Raw genomic sequence first — 17,830 nt, forward strand, 5'->3', positions numbered from 1 at the left:
CTGTACATTATTTACAACATCAATAGCAACTGATAATGGCGCCTTGCTAGGTCGTAGCAAATGACGTAGCTGAAGGCTATGCTAACTATCGTCTCGGCAAATGAGAGCGTATTTTGTCAGTGAACCACCGCTAGCAAAGTCTGTTGTACAACTGGGGCGAGTGCTAGGAAGTGTCTCTAGACCTGCCGTGTGGCGGCGCTCGGTCTGCAATCACTGACAGTGGCGACACGCGGGTCCGACGTATACTAACGGACCGCGGCCGATTTAAAGGCTACCACCTAGCAAGTGTGGTGTCTGGCGGTGACACCACAGGTTCCTTTTTATCGCCTGAGGTATGGGACCCTAAGAACATAAAAATGCTAGCCATTTACACTTTTTTTCTCTGTAAAGAATAAATATTTCTGTTCAAAAGTTCCTCAGTGACAGGGAAGGAATTATTAAGGAGAAACATTTTTTATCTACATTTATAAATACTTCTTCTGTCTGTCAGACATTTTGTTTCAATGGATAGACTGCCACACAATTTTATAGCTGCCTATTTAACCCTTTAGCTCCCTATAGGGCAATGCAGATAATTTTTCCTTCTAGTGTTGTACTTGTGAATAGCTCTGTTACTCTCAAATTCAGATGGATTGTTAATAACAAATTTGATAAATGAATAAATGTCTTGTGAGGCCGTGTTAACATTTGCACCTACTTAAAAAAATACCTGAGAAATATGTGTGTCTGAATCGCATACATAACTCTACGAGGGCGTGCCGAATAGTAATGCCCCGAATTTTTTATACACAAACTCTTAGAGCTGTTTTAATAAAACAAACATAATGGAAATGCCGTGTGGCTCGTGTTTCCCACCGGGTAAACCGTTCGCCTGGTGCAAGTCTTTCGAGTTGACGCCTCTTCGGCGACTTGCGTGTCAATGGGGATGAAATGATGATGATTAGGACTACAAAACACCCAGTCCCTGAGCGGAGAAAATCTCCGACCCAGCCGGGACTCGAACCCGGGCTGTTAGGTATCACATTCCGTCACGCTGACCACTCAGCTGCCAGGGGCAGACAACAAACATAATTAACACTCTATACATTTATTCTTCACGTCTACATACTTCCAGCTCTCTGCCGCTAGAGGGCTCCGAATTGTAGAGTGTAACATGGCGATGTGTGACGTAACTATGTCGGCGTGTGAGAAACACCGTACTGTAATCGAAGAGTTCGTCCACACATGGAGCACACGCTCCTTCAGCATGACACTCCAGACCATACAGGAGCGCTGCGACGCCTGCAACAACTCAACCCCTTGGGTTATCTTTCATCGATCATGCTCTATACATTCCCGACTTGGCCTCATTCGATTTTCACCTGTTTGCAAAAGTTAAAGCACACTTTCAGGGACTTCGCATTGATAGTGATGAAGCGGTGCAATCAGAGGTGAGTTAGTGGCCTGTTGAGCAAAGTCAACTATTCTACAGTGACAGTACCAACAAACTGTGCCCTGAAACTTCCTGGCAGATTAAAACTGTGTGCCGGACCGAGACTCGAACTCGGTACCTTTGCCTTTCGCGGGCAAGTGCTCTACCATCTGAGCTACCCAAGCACGACTCACGCCCCGTCCTCACTGCTTTACTTCTGCCAGTATCTCGTCTCCTACTTCCCAAACTTTACAGAAGCTCTCCTGCGAACTTTGCAGAACTATCACTTCTGAAAGAAAGGATATGGCGGAGACATGGCTTAGCCACAGCCTGAGGGATATTTCCAGAATGAGATTTTCACTCTGCAGCGGAGTGTGCGCTGATATGAAACTTCCTGGCAGATTAAAACTGTGTGCCGGACCGAGACTCGAACTCGGGATCTTTGCCTTTCGCGGGCAAGTGCTCTACTATCTGAGCTACCCAACAACGACTCACGCCCCGTCCTCACAATTCGAGTCTCGGTCCGGCACACAGTTTTAATCTGCCAGGAAGTTTCATATCAGCACACACTCCGCTGCAGAGTGAAAATCTCATTCTGCAAAGTGTGCCCTGTTTGCGAGAAAAATTTTCTTTGGCAGGGTGAATATGTTGAGAAATGCAGATGTAGAATGGTAGTAACATTTGTTTTATTTAAAAAGCTTTACGAGTTTTGACACAACAGTTCAGAGGCATTACTTTTCAGCATGCCCTCACAATTACTTTCATTTGTGCAACGAGTACTTTTTACCTAGGTGAGGAGTTAACACGGAATATTATCCCATAAGACATCAGTGAATGAAAATATGCAAAATGTATTAACCTACTAACTTCTGTATTTCCAAAGTTAGCAGTGTTTCTTATGGCAAAATTAGCCGAACCTAAGCTTTTTTGGTCTGCTACATGGTATTTCCAGTTTAAATTTTTCATCAGTTTTCGGTGTTGTTTATTATTTCTTGTTGGTATACTACGTTAATAGAATGCGGGAAGCCTTTGACAGTACAAAACTGGATGAGTTGCGTTTTTCAATGTTTAAAGCTAGCCCATTTGTGCAAAACCGGTCAACAACTTTCAGACGAACACCATTACCATTTTCTCCGTCAGTGCCTATTTACCTGGCATAAGAACAGCGCTTGTATCATCTGCAAATAGAACTAATTCTGTCCCCTGGTTAAAACAAAACGGTAGATCACTAACATAAGGCAAGATGAGTAGTAGGCCACTGATCGAACCATATGGCAATCACAGTGTAATTAATAAGCCTATAGAATCTCACTTGCCAATCCCTATTCTGACAAGGGAAGGCCAAGACGTTGGTATCAAAGATTTACTTCAAACTTAGTACACCATTAGTAGGCCATTAAAACAACATAATGTGCTAGCAGCAAGGTGTACTACTTTGGCAATTCCGAGAAAATCGCAAGAGAAGTTTTACGCGTCTGTTATATGGTTTATGTATATGTGCGTAGGTGCTGGAAGTTACAGTTCACGGTGGTCAGGTGGTTAGCATTCGAGGTTCGTAAGACATGTGTTTGAGATGGCGGCTCGACTCTCGCTCACACATAATTAATCTACATTTTTTTTCGTTACTTGTCATATTATTTAACTTATATGACATCTGAGAGATAATATAATTGAAAAAAAAAACAAAGTTTTAGTGAATTTCATGTTATTTGACTACTTGCTATTTTTTAATTAAATCTTATTAATAGAACTAACATATTTGTAACTACCGACAAGTAAACAAAAAAACGGATAGAGTTTTCCTGAAAATGTATGGCCTTCTTGATTTGCGAAAACCCTTATAGGTGCAATATGGTAAGGTACAGTGCGTGGAAAATGCCGTGGCCGCTAGATGCGCGAGTGCGGGTGGGGAGAGTGGGGAGAGCGGCAGTGGTGGGGAGTCGCTCACAGCGCTGTAGGGGAAAGTGCCGTTCTAAGCTGAGGCCTAGGCTCACAATTTTTGTAAATATTAAGTGGGGCCCCTCCAAGCCCACACTCGCATGATGACCATTCGAAAAGATCTACTTTCTTTAAGTATCTAAAATGAATTCCGCCGAAAATGCAGCGATTTATTTTTGGTTGGATTGTTAATCATTTGTGAAAGGTGTACAGTTTTGCTTCCGCAGTTTGCCGATAGGTGGCGACAACGGTAAGTAGCGGTCGAAAAAAACAGATCGCAGACGTCAGGCATTTAGCTTGGACCGCGGTCAACATAACCTCATTCAAACATTAGTCGATTTATGTCCTCATCATATAGTTGTTCTTGATTGAAAATGTCATTTCAAGAGCCTAATTCTCGTCATTTGCGGGAAGTGTTACTGTTTTGTTTCAGTATGAAGAAAACAGCGGCTGAGTCTCATCGAATGCTCTCTAACACGTATGGTAAGGACGCTATTAGTGAAAGAACGTGTCGTGAGTGGTTTCAACGCTTCAAGAACGGCGATTTTAACGTCGTAGACCGGTATAGTGGTGGAAGAGAAAATGTTTTCGAAAATGCAGAATTGGAGACATTGCTGAGTGAAGGCTCGCGTCAAACTCGAGAAGAATTGGCACGATTAGTGGGAGTGACACAGCAAGCCATTTCAAAACGTCTCAAGGTATGGGCATGATTCAGAAAGAAGGAACTTGGGTCCCGTGTGAGCAAAAACCAAGAGACGTTTGCCAAGAGGCGTTTGCGTGTTTGTGGACAATTGCTTCAGAGGCAAAACGGAAGGGATCTCTGCATCGCATTGTGACCGGGGACGGAAAATGGGTTCATTACAATAACCCTAAACGCAAAAAATCATGGCGATACCCCGGCCATGCTTCCATGTCGACGGCCAAACCGTATATTCACGGTTCCAAGATCATGCTCTGCATTTGGTGGAGCCAGCTCGGAGTCGTGTACTATGAGGTGTTAAAACCAAATGAAACAATCACAGGTGCTCGTTATCGAACGCAGTTAATGCGTTTGAGCAGAGGATTAAACGGCCGCAATACAGCGAGAGGCATGGTAAAGTGATTTTGCAGCACGACAATTCTCGACCCGACGTTGCAAAAGAGGTGAAAACGTACTTGGAAACGTTAAAATGGGAAGTCCTACCCACCTACCGTATTCTCCAGACTTTGCTCCCTCTGACTATCACCTGTTTAGATCAATGGCGCATGGCCTGGCTCACCAACACTTCCGATCTCATGAAGAAGTCACAAATTGGATCGATTCGTGGATCGCTTCAAAAGATGAACAATTTTTTCGACGCGGGATTCGTACACTTCCCGAAAGATGGGAGAAAATAGTGGCCAGCGATGGAAAATGCTTTGAATGATACATGTGTAACCAATTTGTTTCATTAAAGCCTCAAAGGTTGGGGAAAAAACGCCGGAAGCAAAGTTGTACACCTTATAACTTTCAAAGAACTGTCGTGAGTGGTGAATTTTGAGTAAAACCTACACATTTCTCTGGCTGCTATGTCAAAATTTGCTTCTTTTGCCAAAACACAGCGGAATTTACACATCTCACCTCACTGACATGTTGTGCGGACACTATTGCGAGAGAATACTGAAACAGTGGTTTATTAAGAAACTGAGGAAAAAAGTCAGTAGCACATGAAAAAGCACAATATCAGTACAAAAAACGTGTAATGTCTTCACATACGTTGTTCCGAAACCCATAGCATTTCTCGATTCTCCAGCTACCGATAGCCGTTAAAAATTTCTTTCTTTCGCTGAGAAAGTTTGGAGTTATTGGAATAATACGGTAGTAATGAAGATTTACATAATAAAGATATGGGAAAATACTCTCGTCTTTGCGGGCTATGATTTGCCAAAATCTCATTTCGATATCTGAAAACGTTTATGAAATACACTCCTGGAAATTGAAATAAGAACACCGTGAATTCATTGTCCCAGGAAGGGGAAACTTTATTGACACATTCCTGGGGTCAGATACATCACATGATCACACTGACAGAACCACAGGCACATAGACACAGGCACCAGAGCATGCACAATGTCGGCACTAGTACAGTGTATATCCACCTTTCGCAGCAATGCAGGCTGCTATTCTCCCATGGAGACGATCGTAGAGATGCTGGATGTAGTCCTGTGGAACGGCTTGCCATGCCATTTCCACCTGGCGCCTCAGTTGGACCAGCGTTCGTGCTGGACGTGCAGACCGCGTGAGACGACGCTTCATCCAGTCCCAAACATGCTCAATGGGGGACAGATCCGGAGATCTTGCTGGCCAGGGTAGTTGACTTACACCTTCTAGAGCACGTTGGGTGGCACGGGATACATGCAGACGTGCATTGTCCTGTTGGAACAGCAAGTTCCCTTGCCGGTCTAGGAATGGTAGAACGATGGGTTCGATGACGGTTTGGATGTATCGTGCACTATTCAGCGTCCCCTCGACGATCACCAGTGGTGTACGGCCAGTGCAGGAGATCGCTCCCCACACCATGATGCCGGGTGTTGGCCCTGTGTGCCTCGGTCGTATGCAGTCCTGATTGTGGCGCTCACCTGCACGGCGCCAAACACGCATACGACCATCATTGGCACCAAGGCAGAAGCGACTCTCATCGCTGAAGACGACACGTCTCCATTCGTCCCTCCATTCACGCCTGTCGCGACACCACTGGAGGCGGGCTGCACGATGTTGGGGCGTGAGCGGAAGACGGCCTAACGGTGTGCGGGACCGTAGCCCAGCTTCATGGAGACGGTTGCGAATGGTCCTCGCCGATACCCCAAGAGCAACAGTGTCCCTAATTTGCTGGGAAGTGGCGGTGCGATCCCCTACGGCACTGCGTAGGATCCTACGGTCTTGGCGTGCATCCGTGTGTCGCTGCGGTCCGGTCCCAGGTCGACGGGCATGTGCACCTTCCGCCGACCGCTGGCGACAACATCGATGTACTGTGGAGACCTCACGCCCCACGTGTTGAGCAATTCGGCGGTACGTCCACCCGGCCTCCCGCATGCCCACTATACGCCCTCGCTCAAAGTCCGTCAACTGCACATACGGTTCACGTCCACGCTGTCGCGGCATGCTACCAGTGTTAAAGACTGCGATGGAGCTCCGTATGCCACGGCAAACTGGATGACACTGACGGCGTCGGTGCACAAATGCTGCGCAGCTAGCGCCATTCGACGGCCAACACCGCGGTTCCTGGTGTGTCCGCTGTGCCGTGCGTGTGATCATTGCTTGTACAGCCCTCTCGCAGTGTCCGGAGCAAGTATGGTGGGTCTGACACACCGGTGTCAATGTGTTCTTTTTTCCATTTCCAGGAGTGTATGAGCAATGTTGTGGATATTTCACTTTGGCTTTATCGCTGGCGCGGCGCGACCGCAAATGAGTGTGCTACATCAGATCAATTCCCTTGAGATTGGCGACAGATAGATACCTCTACCCATGTCTAAAGAACAATTCAATGTGTTAGCTAAATTTCATACGCAACAACATATATATAATATGGACGAAACGCAAAATCATAGCGACCTTCATTTTTCATTGCACCCTTTTCCGAATTTCACGTGATGTCTTACTTTCACGTAAATACCACAATAACTATGACCATTAACGAAATGATGGGCACATCATCATGAACCGGACATATAAAGCTACAAATAAAGGAAAAATGTTTTTTTTTTTTTACTGAATAGTTTCTGTAAAATCGTTTGAGAAAGACTGCGGGGTGCTCGCCTCGATTCTGTCACCGCTGGTCCGCTGAAAGGTGAAAAACACTTATGTGCCCACCTACCGAGGAAATGAATGACCCCACCCAGCACTTTGGACGAAAACTGGTCACTACGCATCAGCTACCGTATCCTGCGCGAGCTATACCCGGAGTTACTTTGCACCTCGACGCTTCGAGCAGCAGACACAGAGGCAAGCCCCATTTGGCAGTTAACCTAAGCGGTGAGACGTTGCTAATGTAGCAAGAAATAGTGTAAGTGTAAATTTTTTGAACATCACAGAATTTACAACTGTACTACAAAAATGAAGGTGACTCCCTGTTTTCCGACTACTGCAGATAATAAATGTCATGACTATTCGAACAGTCGCCTTATCCACGACCCTCTTGCAAAGTGCGCATGCTAACCATTTGACAACACTGACTTCTCAGGGCGGGCACCTTCGCGCAGATACATTAGTTACATAACAGACGCGTAAAACTTCCCTTGTGATTTTCACGGAATTGCCAGAGTAGTGTGTCTTAGTACTTACACATTACAGTAGAACCCCTCTAATCCGACCTTGGATGGTCCGTCACTCCGGTTAGCCAGACCATGCTCAGGCCCGCGAGCCTGTGCCGACTTATCACTGACTGGACGCCTGTCGGGCCATTGTTGCGGTGTCTATCGCTGTGCATGTTGTTATACTGTACGTTATTGTGCAGTTTTATCCCTTATTGGGATTAAAAAACGTCGTTGTTTGCTTTATTCTGTGTTCTGTACAGTACTTATTACTGTAGATTCATTGTGTGTACAGTTGTCTGTTTTTCAACATGTCTGGATTCAAAGGTAAACACGCAACTCTTTCACTAAATGAAAAATTAGCACTGCTACAAAGACAGGACGAAGGAGAATCGCTCCAAAAATTGCAGAGGAACTGAATGTAGGTGTTACGACAGTTGAGGATTGGAGGAAGAATCGGAAAGACATTGGATCCTATACAGTTACGATTGATGGTGAAAACACTCTGAAGAATCGCAAAACATTAAAAAAGCCTAAACTTGAACTGCTTGATAACGCATTGTGGATGTGGTTTTGTCAAGAAAGAAGGAAAGGAACACCAATATCCGGGCCAATTCTCAAAGAAAACGCGATAGTTTTGCACCAAAACCTGGGAGCCGAAAGTAAATTTGCTGCCAGTGAAGGCTGGATTGATCGTTGGAAAACTCGTCATGGTGTCCGATTTGTTTCTATTTCCGGTGAAAAACTATCTGCCGATGCCGCAGCTGCTAAGGAGTTTTCTGTTAAGTTTCAAGAAATTGTAGAAGAAAATGAACTGTTACCCTGCCAAGTGTATAACATCGACAAGACAGGGCTGAACTTTAAAATGTTGCCAACAAAAACGCTCGCAGCTTCAAATGAATCCATGGTAGGAACGAAACTTATAAAAGATAGAATAACAGTCATTCCTTGTAGCAACGCAGATGGTACCCACAAGCTCCCCTTCTTCGTCATTGGCAAATCTAAGATGCCAAGGGCATTCAAAAATATGAACTTATCTTCCTTGCCGGTTTATTACCGCAACCAAACATCTGCTTGAATGGACTGCAACCTTTTTAAATCCTGGTTTTTCGACGAGTTTGTGCCATCGATCGAAAAAGACTTGAAGCAAAAAAAAATCTGCCTGTTCGTGCTCTACTGCTGTTGGATAACACACCATCACATCCATCTGAGGAAAATTTGGTGAAAGGGGACATAAAAGCTCTCTTTCTGCCTCCTAACGTGACCTCACTCATCCAGCCAATGGATCAGGGCGTCATCGAATGGTTAAAAAGCTGATATCGCAGAAAGTATATCAGCTCAATCTTGGAAAAATCTGAAGGAGGTCTTAACTTATTTGAGGCTATGAAATCGCTGAACATCAAAGATGGCATCTACACAATCGCTGCAGCATGAGATGAATTGAAACCTGATACACTGCGGAAATCGTGGCGTAAGCTTTGGCCACAAGTTATGACAGATTGATTGACTCTGAGCACTATGGGACTTAACATCTATGGTCATCAGTCCCCTAGAACTTAGAACTACTTAAACCTAACTAACCTAAGGACATCACACAATACCCAGTCATCACGAGGCAGAGAAAATCCCTGACCCCGCCGGGAATCGAACCCGGGAACCCGGGCGTGGGAAGCGAGAACGCTACCGCACGACCACGAGCTGCGGACAGTTATGGCAGAAAATGAGCATACCGAAGATGAGCAAAACAACGACGCACTGGAAACCGTTAAAGATCTACAAACTCTTGAGCCGAACGTCGCTGCCAATGAAGTTGAAGAGTGGATCAACGAATGTGACAAAGACTGTGACACTTTTGAAGAGCTCAATGACGACCAGATTGTTGCCGCTGTTAGCCAGGAAACTGTGAATGAGGACTCGGACGGCGAAGACGAACCCCCCACCCGGATTTCACACAACGATGCAAAAACACTTTTGACATCGCCCTTCAGCACATCGAGCAGAATCCAACTTCAACTCTAATCGATGTTTTGTGGATAAAAAAAATGGAGGGACACTGCAGCTAAGTCTAGAATAACATCTGCTAAACAAAAATGTGTCACTGACTTTTTTTCCAAGTAATTTGTTTTCGTTTTTACTGTAAAAACAATGCATACAGTATAATCATTTCTTAGTTTATACATACAGTAGTTTATTTCTTTGTAAAAAATTTCTTTTTATGTACAGTGCTATAAACATTTTTTAGTTTACAGTATACAGGGTGAGTCACCTAACGTTACCACTGGATATATTTCGTAAACCACATCAAATACTGACGAATCGATTCCACACACCGAACGTGAGGAGAGGGGCTAGTGTAATTGGTTAATACAAACCATAAAAAAACGCACGGAAGTATGTTTTTTAACACAAACCTACGTTTTCTTAAATGGAACCCCGTTAGTTTTGTTAGCACATCTGAACATATAAAAAAATACGTAATCAGTGCCGTTTGTTGCATTGTAAAATGTTAATTACATCCGGAGATATTGTAACCTGAAGTTGACGCTTGAGTACCACTCCTCCACTGTTCGATCGTGTGTATCGGAGAGCACCGAATCACGTAGGGATTCAAAGGGAACGGTGATGGACCTTAGGTACAGAAGAGACTGGAACAGCACATTACGTCCACATGCTAACACCTTTTTATTGGTCTTTTTCACTGACGCACATGTACATTACCATGAGGGGTGAGGTAAACGTACACACGTGGTTTCCGTTTTCAATTACGAAGTGGAATAGAGTGTGTCCCTCTAGAAACGCGTCGACGTATGTGGTATCAGCATGAAGGTGCACCTGCACATTCCACAATTAACACTAGGCTGACCCTTGACAGGATGTTCGACGGGCGTTTCATAGGACGAGGAGGACGCATAAATCGACCAGCCCGTTCTCCTGATCTTACACCTCTGGACTTCTTTCTGTGGGGTACGTTAAAGGAGAATGTGTACCATGATGTGCCTACAACCCCAGAGGATATGAAACAACGTATTGTGACAGCCTGCGGCGACATTACACCAGATGTACTGCGGCGTGTACGACATTCATTACGTCAGAGATTGCAATTGTGTGCAGCAAATGATGGCCACCACATTGAACATCTATTGGCCTGACATATCGGGACACACTCTATTCCACTCCGTAATTGAAAACGGAAACCACGTGTGTACGTGTGCCTCACCCCTCACGGTAATGTACATGTGCGTCAGTGAAAAAGACCAATATAAAGGTGTTAGCATGTGGACGTAATGTGCTGTTCCAGTCTCTTCTGTACCTAAGGTCCATCACCGTTCCCTTTGGATCCCTACGTAATTCGGTGCTCTCCGATACACACGATCGAACAGCGGAGGAGTGGTACTCAAGCGTCAACTTTAGGTTACAATATCTCCGGATGTAATTAACATTTTACAATGCAACAAACGGCACTGATTACGTATTTGTTTATATGTTCAGATGTGCTAACAAAACTAACGGGGTTCCGTTTAAAAAAACGTAGGTTTGTGTTAAAAAACATACTTCCGTGCATTTTTGTATGGTTTGTATTAACCAGTTACACTAGCCCCTCTCCTCACGTTCGATGTGTGGAATCGATTCGTCAGTATTTGATGTGGTTTACGAAATATATCCAGCGGTAATGTTAGGTGACTCACCCTGTATATCGTTTATACGTTATTAAGTACAGTACAGTACTGTAATTTGTTTGTCGTTATCCTTTTAAAACCAATACATATTATAGAGTGTGTAGACGTTTTTTAGTTAATATATTGTTTAACACTGTGTAAAAACATCTTTTTATATTACTGTATACGTCTTTTAGTTCTTAAATCGTTTAATTTTTTGTACTAAATGTGTCTTTATATTTTTTTGCAATAAATATTAGATTTTTCGGATAATCCGACCTTTTTTCGTTCCGACCATGGTCCTGGTCCCGAAGGTGACGGATTAGAGGAGTTCTATTGTATGTTGTTTTAATGGCCTACTAAAGGTTTACAAAGTTTGAAGAAACCACGTGATCCGAACGTCGTGGCCTGCCCTTGTGAGACCATACTGGTCTCGTCTCAGGGGGCGACAGAATGGAAGTACAGTATAGGAGACAAACTCACGTCGAAGCGTGAGCTCCAGAGAATGCGGTAGATGACCGCGCGGTCGACGGCGGTGTGCAGGTCTCCGGCGCGCGGCCCGCTCCAGGAGGGGTCGACCTCGACGTCGACTGCGAGCAGGCAGTACTGGCCGCGCACGCGCTCGCTGGCGGGCGGCGGGCCGAGCCGCGCAGACACGGCCACGCACTCGTCGTAGTCACCCAGGTGCGTCGCGGAGCCGCGCAGCAGCCCCGAGCCCAGCTTGGCGCCTCCGTCGAACACTGCGGGCACCAGTGCAAAACTAGTCGCCGTTCTTCAAAGCACTGTCAGTTCTTAGCTATTTCGATGAAACTGCCGGAATTTAAAGTTGGATATAAAAATTTCGTGGTTAACTTTCCACGTCAGAACCGGCCAATATAACCTGTACTACATGCAAAGACTAAATCAATTTCGCAAAGGCATTCCAAAGCCAAAAACTGAAATAGTAATAATAATAATGAGGGTATGGCATTGGCGGTCGGGAGAGCCCTCGCGGGACGGTTCGGCCGCCGCTCCACAAGTTCTTTAACGCCACTACGGTGACTTGCGAGTGAATGAGGATGAAATGTTGATGATAGACACACAACATCCAGACATCTCGCGGCTGAGAAAATCCCTGACCCCGCCGGGAATCGAACCCGGGACCCCGTGCGCGAGAAGCGAGAACGCTACCGCAAGATCACGAGACGCGGACACCAAAATAATAAACATCAGATATGACGGAATCGTAATTAAATATCCCGATGAAGTCTGCAACTTTTTAATAAATACTAGGTGGTCATAATTAAACTTTCTACATCTACATCTACATGGATACTCTGCAAATCACATTTAAGTGCCTGGCAGAGGGTTCATCGAACCGCCTTCACAATTCTCTATTATTCTAATCTCGTATAGTGCGCGGAAAGAATGAACACCTACATATTTCCGTACGAGCTCTGCTTTCCCTTATTTTATCGTGGTGATCGTTCCTCCCTGTGTAGGTCGGTGTCAACAAAATAATTTCGCATTCGAGGGAGAAAATTGGTGATTGGAATTTCGTGAGAAGATTCCGTCGCAACGAAAAACGCCTTTCTTTTAACGATTTCCAGCCCAAATCCTGTATCATTTCTGTGACACTCTCTCCCATATTTCGCGATAATACAAAACGTGCTGCCTTTCTTTGAACTTTCTCGATGTACTCCGTCAGTCCTATCTGGTAAGGATCCCACACCGCGCAGCAGTATTCTAAAAGAGGACGGACAAGCGTAGTGTAGGCAGTCTCCTTAGTAGGTTTGTTACATTTTCTAAGTGTCCTGCCAATAAAACGCAGCCTTTGGTTAGCCTTTCTCACAACATTTTCTGTGTGTTCTTTCCAATTTAAGTTGTTCCTAATTGTAATACCTAGGTATTTAGTTGAATTTACGGCTTTTAGATTAGACTCATTTATCGTGTAACCGAAGTTTAACGAGTTCCTTTTAGCACTCATGTGGATGACCTCACACTTTTCGTTATTTAGGGGCAACTGCCACTTTTCGCACCACTTAGATATTTTTTTCTAAATCGTTTTGCAGTTTCTTTTGATCTTCTGATGACTTTATTAGTCGATAAACGACAGCGTCATCTGCAAACAGCCGATGACGGCTGCTCAGATTGTCTCCCAAATCGTTTATATAGACAAGGAACAGCAAAGGGCCTATAACACTACCTTGGGGAAAGCCGGAAATCACTTCTGTTTTACTCGATGACTTTCCGTCAGTTACTACGAACTGTGTCCTCTCTGACAGGAAAACGCAAATCCAGTCACATAACTGAGACGATATTCCATAAGTACGCAATTTCAATACGAGCCACTTGTGTGGTACAGTGTCAAAAGCCTTCCGGAAGTCCAGAAATACGGAATCTATCTGAAATCCCTTGTCAATAGCACTCAACACTTCATGTCAATAAAGAGGTAGTTGTGTTTCACAGGAACAATGTTTCCTAAACCCATGTTGACTATGTGTCAATAGACCGTTTTCTTCGAGGTAATTCATAATGTTCGAATGCAATATATGTTCTAAAGTCTTGCTACATATCGATGTTAACGAAATGGGCCTGTAATTTAGTGGATTACTCCTACCAACTTTCTTGAATATTAGTGTGACCTGTGCAACTTTCCAGTCTTTGGGTACGGATCTTTCGTCGAGCGAACGGTTGTATATGACTGTTAAGTATGTAGCTAATGCATCAGCATACTCCGAAAGGAACCTAATTGGTATACAGTCTGGACCAGAATAGTTGCTTTTATTAAGTGATTTAAGTTCCTTCACTACTCCAAGGATATTTACTTTCCCTATTTAACACGTTATAACATGGGAACTAATTACCGTACGAGTACGAAACTTGGTAGCATTAATGTCCAGAGTATGGGGTGCATAATTTCCGTGCGTCACGGCGCCCCCTTCCAGTTCCAGCTATGGCCACCGGGTACTGCGATCAGTCATCGTGATTCATAGTCTCACACAACTGACCAGTCGCAGTGCACGTGTTGATGTGCCAACGTGACCTTGGACAAAAGGAGCAGGGCATTACTGGTGAAGCTTTATTATCAAAACGTCAGTAATGCTACTGCTGCACATCGAGAATATCGCTGGCTAAAAGGATTACGCACATACAAAATGTAGACTGGCAATGGCAAGGAAAGCGTTTCTGAAGAAGAGAAATTTGTTAACATCGAGTATTGATTTAAGTGTCAGGAAGTCGTTTCTGAAAGTATTTGTATGGAGTGTAGCCACGTATGGAAGTGAAAGATGGACGATAAATAGTTTAGACAAGAAGCGAATAGAAGCTTTCGAAATGTGGTGCTACAGAAGAATGCTGAAGATTTGATGGGTAGATCACATAACTAATGAGGAGGTATTGAATAGAATTGGGGAGAAGAGGAGTTTGTGGCACAACTTGACTAGAAGAAAGGATCGGTTGGTAGAACATGTTCTGAGGTATCAAGGGATCACCAATTTAGTACTGGAGGGCAGGGTGGAGGGTAAAAATCGTAGAGGCAGACCAAGAGATGAATACACAAAGCAGATTCAGAAGGATGTAGGCTGCAGTAGGTACTGGGAGATGAAGAAGCCTGCACAGGATAGAGCAGCATGGAGAGTTGCATCAAACCAGTCTCAGAACTGAAGACCACAACAACAACAACAACAACAACAAAAGGATTACGCAGAGTCCTCTTTCTCCACCTGCTTTGCGGTGCATGATGAATAAGTTCAAATCAACTGGACAACTGAGCGTCGCTGAGGCTGACGACCAGTTACACCACAGGTGACAGGTGAAATTTCTGTTGCTATGGCAGACATTGCTGTGCTTGTAATGTGTCACGACAGTTGAACATCCTGTTGTCAACTGTACGGAAGGTGCTTCAAATTATTCTCAAATGGCATCCGTACAAGATCTGTATCGTACAGCAGCTTGCACCATAGGTCACACAATGAAGTGTTGACTTAGCTCTCCACTTTCTCGTAAGGATTGAAGTTGATGAGGGCTGGCCCTCAACCATCCTATGGACAGAGGAAGCTCATTTTTCTCTGATGGCTGAGATGAACACACAGAATTGCCTAGTGTGGGGATCTTCACCTCCAGTCATTGTGCATGAAGTTCCTCCTTATGGTGAATGTGACACTGTACGGTATGGCTTCACTGCTGCATTCATCATTGGCCCATTCTTTTTTGAAGAGGTTGGCCCTCAAGGCCCTCAGTGCGACTGGCCAGCGCTACTGTGATATGCTTCGACAGCATGTCATACCTGCCCTATAGGAGAGAGACTCATTGAACTCAACACTTTTCATGCAAGTTGGGGCTCCACTGCACATCGCTCATAAAGTTCACCTGCTTCTCTGAACCACATTTGAAAATCATTGAATTATCAGCCGATCGTTTCCAAATGCTTGGCCAGAGCAGTCACCTGATTTCGCTCCCGGTGTTTTCTGGTTGTAAGACTACCTGGAGGACAGGGTTTACCAGGGCAACATTCACACATATGCTGACATGAAACGCAGCGTATCAAGAGAGGTCGCCAGCATACCTATGGACATGTTTCGTTCTGCTGTGCAGAATGCAGTCCTGCACTTTACGACTCTTCTAGACATTGATGGGTGCCATATTGAGGCCTTTTTGTAGCAGTAATGGGCCCGGAATGTAATAGTATAATGTAGCGTAGCAGCACATGAAATGTGTTTCAATTGAATTGATTCTGCATTATTTCTCTTTCCCATGGCCTTGACCTTAATGCTACCAAGTTTGATACTCGTATGGTAATTAGTTTCCGTGTTATAACGTGTTAAATTGGGTAGGGTTTAATCATAACGCCCCGGTATTTTATATCTGTCAGCTGTCAATCCATTTAATCCCACAAGTGTGGGTGGCAAGGTAAAGTTCTGTCTCACTGAAGGGCCACCTTCTGAATTCAGAGAAGTGAGTGAGTAGGAAATAGGCAGGATCATAAATAATCTAAAGAGGAAGTACTCGTCAGGTTGGGTAGGTTTGTATAATGCTGTTATTAAAAAATGTTGACAATGAATTAGTTAAATTACTTACTTATCTGATTAACTGTAGTGTCAGAGAACAAAAGTTCCCAAATGTATTGAAATGGAGCACAGTTAAACCTGTTGTAAGTAGGCTGTTTAAGTTTTTATGTTGTTGACGCCACGTAGCGCTATGTATGAAAATCGCTGTCTGCGCTATGTGCAGTCTGTAGCTGATTGGACTCATTGTTGGAATATTCGCTAGTGTAGTGTTGGGCTGTTGGATGTGAGCAGCTCGTAGCGTTGGGCAGTTGGAGGTGAGCCACCAGCAGTGGTGTATGTTCTCTATCAAAATCTTTCATTTGCTAACTATGCCTATCAGAAGTTAGTGCGTTCAATAGTTAGAATCTTTTATTTAGCTGGCAGTATTGGCGCTCGCTGTATTGCAGTAGTTCGAGTAACGAATATTTTTGTGAAGTAAGTGATTCATGAAAGGTATAGGTTACTGTTAGTCAGGGTCATTCTTTTGTAGGGATTATTGAAAGATTGCTTTGCGCTAAAAAAATATTGTGTGTCAGTTTAGTGATGATCAGAATAAGTAAAGAGAGAACTGTTTGAGTACGTTAAGTTTTGCTCAGCTGTTTGAAAACCAAATGACGGAAGAGCTTTTCCAGCACTGTCATTCTTTACATTCAAACTGGAAGTTTCATAGCATAAGAAAGGATCAAAGAAAGAGGTTTCAAATTTCATACTCATGTCATTAATACCAAAATTCACCAAAGAATTTCAAGTTTTGTTGCTGACACAACTCTGATTATTTTTCCCAAAATAAGTTGCTAACTGAAACACAGCATGGCTTTCGAAACGATCACAGTACTATCGAAGCAGTTACAGAGTTTTTTCATGCTCCCCTTGATTAAGGTATGCAAAGACCAGGCATATTTATAGACCTCAGTAATACCTTTGGCTCAATAAACCACGAGTTACTCTTGAGTAAACTTGAGGCCTACAGTATCAATGCCGAATCCATGCGAATAATGACTACATACCTAATTAACGATAAGCAATGTACAAAGCTGACTAACAAAATCAATGATCAGGTTATAAATTTTCAGTCTAGATATGAATCAGGCACACAGCTGGAACCCAGGATTCAGTTTTGGGCCCTTACCTGTTCCGTGTGTAAATAAATGCTATAGAGTCACCTCTCAAGTTCCAGATGGGAACCTACGTATATCTACATCTACATACACACTCCGCAATCCACCATATGGTGTGTGGCGGAGGGTACCAAGTACCACAACTAGCATCTTCTCTCCCTGTTCCACTCCCAAACAGAACGAGGGAAAAATTACTGCCTATATGCCTCTGTACGTGCCCTGATCTCTCTTATATTATCTTTGCGTTCTTTCCGCGAAATGTAAGTTGGCGGCAGAAAAATTGTACCGCAGTCAGCCTCAAATGCTGTTTCTCTAAATTTCCTCAGTAGCGATTCACGAAAAGAACGCTTCCTTTCCTCTAGAGACTCCCATCCGAGTTCCTGAAGCATTTCCGCAACACTCGCATGATGA

At 44.1% G+C, this 17,830-nt stretch overlaps 1 protein-coding gene across 1 annotated transcript in view; it reads right to left on the minus strand.

The window, feature by feature from the left end:
* The window catches only part of LOC126412536 (nose resistant to fluoxetine protein 6-like), a 331,497-nt gene that overhangs the window by 97,049 nt on the left and 216,618 nt on the right, over positions 1-17,830 (minus strand). The window contains exon 4 of the mRNA XM_050082181.1: positions 11,758-12,014. Coding sequence (XP_049938138.1) covers positions 11,758-12,014 — 257 coding nt within the window. The remainder of the gene's footprint in view (positions 1-11,757; positions 12,015-17,830) is intronic.

This window comes from Schistocerca serialis, chromosome 7 (genome assembly GCF_023864345.2).
Source record: "Schistocerca serialis cubense isolate TAMUIC-IGC-003099 chromosome 7, iqSchSeri2.2, whole genome shotgun sequence".
Taxonomy (NCBI): Eukaryota; Metazoa; Arthropoda; class Insecta; order Orthoptera; family Acrididae; genus Schistocerca; species Schistocerca serialis.